This window comes from Meleagris gallopavo, chromosome 20 (genome assembly GCF_000146605.3).
Source record: "Meleagris gallopavo isolate NT-WF06-2002-E0010 breed Aviagen turkey brand Nicholas breeding stock chromosome 20, Turkey_5.1, whole genome shotgun sequence".
In the NCBI taxonomy this organism is placed as follows: Eukaryota; Metazoa; Chordata; class Aves; order Galliformes; family Phasianidae; genus Meleagris; species Meleagris gallopavo.
Genome location: NC_015030.2, coordinates 10,206,399 through 10,210,122, shown reverse-complemented (window position 1 = coordinate 10,210,122; position 3,724 = coordinate 10,206,399). Strand labels below are relative to the sequence as shown.

The following is a 3,724-nucleotide window of genomic DNA, read 5'->3' as shown; positions in this document are numbered from 1 at the left end:
CCTCCGCCCTTCCGACGGGAGCGGCCCCGGCGGCGGCACGCAGAGCTCCGCGGCTCCTCGGCCCCGGCGTCCCGCAGCCGGTGGGCCATGCGGCTGCTGCCGCTGCTCTGCTGCACGGCTCTGTGCCTCCCCGGCCGGGCGGTGCGGGGACCCGGCACCGTGGTGGGGTACATCGGGGAGACCCTCTCAGTGTCTTGCTCCTACCAGAAGGGGTACGAAAAGTACCCGAAATACTGGTGCTACCCTGGGAGGTTGAACACCTGCTCCTATAACACCCACATCGTCATCACCTCGGAGAAGCAGCCCTGGGCTCAGTGGCACCGAACCTCCATCCGGGACAACCGCACGGAGCGGGTGTTCACTGTGACCATGAGGGACCTGACTGCGGAGGATGCGGGCACCTACCGCTGTGGGGTGCAAACAAGCTTATGGCAGAAGGATGTCGCCGACATGGTGCGGGTCACCGTGGTCTCAGGTCAGTGCTCATGTGTCTGACGTTCCCCCCGTGCCCAAGGACAAGTGCCAGGAGCAGGCTGTGGGATGCAGCTGCTGGGAGGAGGTGGGCACCCGACATGGAGCTGCCCTGGGATGTGTCACCAGGCTGTGCAGGCTGCCACCATGATAGGGGTCTCAGTACGGTCCCTTTTTCTTGCCCCTCCTTCAGCTGCCCCCCTCTCTGCAGGGCATCACCCTGCTCTCATGCTCCGTTTTCACTCTGCTCTGATCCCACAGGCTCTCCCTGTGCTCCCCTGGCCCACATGTTGTGCCACCATGGAGTCCCTCACTCCCACCCCATTTCCCACTGAGGAGCACCAGACCCCCAGATCGGGGCCATGCAGTGCCACTGCTGGGGTGTCTGTGTGTGCTGGGGGGACTGGGACTGCTGGGCCCCGCTGCAGCCCTGGGGAGGGGGCTTAGCTCTGTGCAGAGGGGACTCTGGGTTCCCCGGGGTGACTCTGAGTGCATCACCTCCGACTCTCCCAGCCCGCAGCGTTTCCCATGGAGGCAGGCAGATGTGCTGAGCGCTTCCTATTCTTTCACAGAAAACTCCAAATCCTCAGCATCATCCTTCACATCAGCTGTTACCCCTGGCCCCATTTTGGGCCCCACGTGGAAGCCTCTCCAGCAGGAAACTGCAGAGCAGACCGCACGCCCCACTTCCCCTGGAGACCTCAGTGAAGGGCAGTGAGTACCACTCGTGGCCCACCCTCAGGCTTAGACCTCCTGCCTTTGCCTTCAGAAGGCAGCCTTGTGTCCTGTCAGACAGCTGCTCAGTGCAGACAGCAATCTGGGACCTGGCAGAGACACACCTGCCTGCTGGTGTTGAGCAGCAAGAGGAAGCAACAGGTCACGGCTGTGTGAGAAGAGAGCTTGGGCTGCACCGCCGATCCCATTTCCTTCCCCATATCTCGAAGGGGTGTTTGCTTGTGGGAAGCTGCTTGTGCGCTCAGCTGGGTGCTGTTCTGCTTTGCAGTCACACACGGCCTCGCAGGGGCTGCCCAAGGGCAGGATGGCAGCAGCAGAGCTTCCCCTCTCCTCCGTCTCTCAGAGGTGATGCAAGATGTGGGGAAGGCTGTGTGCATATGGGTGATCTCCTTCTCTAAACCCGACCCCTTGACACAGTGACCGTGCCTTGTTACTGCTGGCAGCAAAGCAGGTCACCAAACAGTGCATCCAAACCAGAGTAGAACAATAGAGCGGCAGTGGCAGTGGCAATAAGGGGTTCTTAAAACACTGGAGGTGCTGCAGCTCTCAGAATGGTGTCCCATTTGCTGCTGCTCCTTGCAGGCCGAGGACCACCTGCCTGCTTCCCTTGCTCTCCAGGCAAGCCCCTTGCCCACAGACATGACCAAGCTGAGCAAAGAGAGCGAAGTGAGCAGGAGCAGCTGCCACCCGTGCCACGTGCCTGCTCTGCAGTGCTTGCTGCTGGCTTTGCTGCTGAGCGGAGTGAGAGAACAGAAACTCTTTCCTGTTGCAGGTTGGACATCGTCATGGGTATCCTCATCCCATGCATTGCAGTGGTTCTGTTTTTCCTCACACTTGCTGCTACCATTTTGGTAATTCTGTCCTGGAAGAGGAAGAAGGGTAAGCGAAGCTGTCACCAGTGCCTTTTTCTGTCTAGATTTGATGTGAATTTTGGTGCCAGCACAGGGAGGGCCAGAGGGCAAGCTGCCACCAGGTCCCTTCTTCCGCCAGCTTTCTGGTGGGTCTGCGTTTGTTGCAGAGCTGCTTTGGGCCAGGTGCCCCGGGTCCCTTCCTGCTCTGCAGTGAGGTTGGCCGCAGCAGCGCAAGGTTTCACACACAGCTGTTCCTCTGCTTTCTCTTTTGTCTGACCATGACTGCATCTCACGCAGCCCTCGCAGGAGCACCCATCGAGATGGGCAGCATTCGTGGCACAGCCAACGTGGTAAGGCAAACAGCGCGGGGCCCGGGGAGCTGTGCGGGAAGGGGGAAGTGCTGCACTCTGTGCTCCTGCCTCCATCCCAGCACTGATCACCGAGGGCAGTGGGATGGGAGGTGCTGGAAGCACACCCCGACTCTTCTGGGTTGGTTGCAGGAGGTGCTGCAGTACGTGGATATCAGCCATGTGGGCATGGAGCAGAGCCGCCTGGACAGCAACGTCAGGGCTGCCCCTGCATCCCCACAGGCAGCCACCGAATATTCGGAGGTCAAGAAGCCCTGCCAGGTGGGAAAGCACAAGGTGGCAGCAGGAAGAAATCCCGCTTGGGGGCTGTAATGAGGGGACCTGATGTGGGGCAGGGCTGGGTTGGATGGGCGGGTTACAGGTGGACAGTAGCCACAGATAACGAGGCTGCCCTCGTGTTCTCCGGTCCTGTGGCTGTGATGGGAGCTTGAAAGGGATGGAAGAGGCTCCAGCAGTGTGGATGTTCCTTGGAGGAACCATGCCAATAGTTCTTTTTTATATTTTTTTCCCCTCTTTTTCCCAGAATTTGGAAGGGAATACAGAGAGCCTTTATGCCCAGGTGTGCAAAATCCCTCCGGAGGAGCAGGAACAGCTCTATGCCAACATGGCTCCCAGGCAGCAGCGCGCAGCACAGTGAGGATGGGGAGCCAGCACTGCTGTCTGCTGGGGCCGATGGCAGCAGAAGCTGCTCAGGACCCTGAGACCCACTCGGGGGCATCAGGACAGTGCTTGGGGCAGCCAGGAACCGGCTGCATGACAGAGCTGCTGCTTTCATAGGCTCCGGTGCTTCTTTGGTGCAGCACAAGAGAGGAAGAGGTCGAGCCAGAGGGGACAAGGTCACTCCCTGCGTTCAGAGACCTCGTGCCCCACATGGCAACCGTGCTGGGTGCCAAAAATAGTCCCTGCATTCTTGCGGCCCCAGGCTGGGGGGCAGCCGGCAGAGATGCTTCCATTCGTCCTGCACGGCCGCTGGGAAACGGCTCCTCGCATCCCCGCGCTCCCCAGGGCGGTCCGCCACGGCTCCGTGCCTCACGGCCCCGCTGGGAGCACATCCTGCCGGGCCGCGGCTCAGCCCCCCCCGCCTCAGCCCATCATTTACTCCCGGGCTCCCACTCGACGCGTTTTTCTCCATAAAACGTCTCTCCTTTCTCAATTAACGCAGCCCATACTTTGGTGAATCCGTGGATAACTCCGGGGAGCCGGGCCCCGGCCCGCCGCATCTGGGGGTAATTTTCACAGGAAGAGCTGCTGCCGGGGGGCTGCGGGGCCGGGAGCCGCCCGAGAACTCGGTACAGACCG

The 3,724-nt window shown here is 60.8% G+C and overlaps 2 protein-coding genes across 3 annotated transcripts in view; both read left to right on the top strand.

Annotated features, from left to right (window-relative positions):
- The window catches only part of LOC100550618 (protein CD300H-like), a 4,207-nt gene extending 1,117 nt beyond the window's left edge, over positions 1–3,090 (top strand). Inside the window, exons 1-6 of one of the 2 annotated variants that reach the window (XM_010721624.3) lie at positions 8–475; positions 1,044–1,185; positions 1,979–2,085; positions 2,355–2,407; positions 2,558–2,686; positions 2,949–3,090. In XM_010721624.3, coding sequence (XP_010719926.1) covers positions 88–475; positions 1,044–1,185; positions 1,979–2,085; positions 2,355–2,407; positions 2,558–2,686; positions 2,949–3,062 — 933 coding nt within the window. In that variant the 5' untranslated portion in view covers positions 8–87 and the 3' untranslated portion in view covers positions 3,063–3,090. Of the gene's footprint in view, positions 1–7; positions 476–1,043; positions 1,186–1,978; positions 2,086–2,354; positions 2,408–2,557; positions 2,687–2,948 lie in introns of those variants that run through there. The other variant, XM_010721625.3, reaches the window with a different exon arrangement.
- A 270-nt stretch (positions 3,091–3,360) lies between these two features.
- The window catches only part of XYLT2 (xylosyltransferase 2), a 14,023-nt gene continuing 13,659 nt past the window's right edge, over positions 3,361–3,724 (top strand). The window contains 3 exon segments of the mRNA XM_019621622.2: positions 3,361–3,429; positions 3,432–3,500; positions 3,503–3,573. Coding sequence (XP_019477167.2) covers positions 3,369–3,429; positions 3,432–3,500; positions 3,503–3,573 — 201 coding nt within the window. The 5' untranslated portion in view covers positions 3,361–3,368.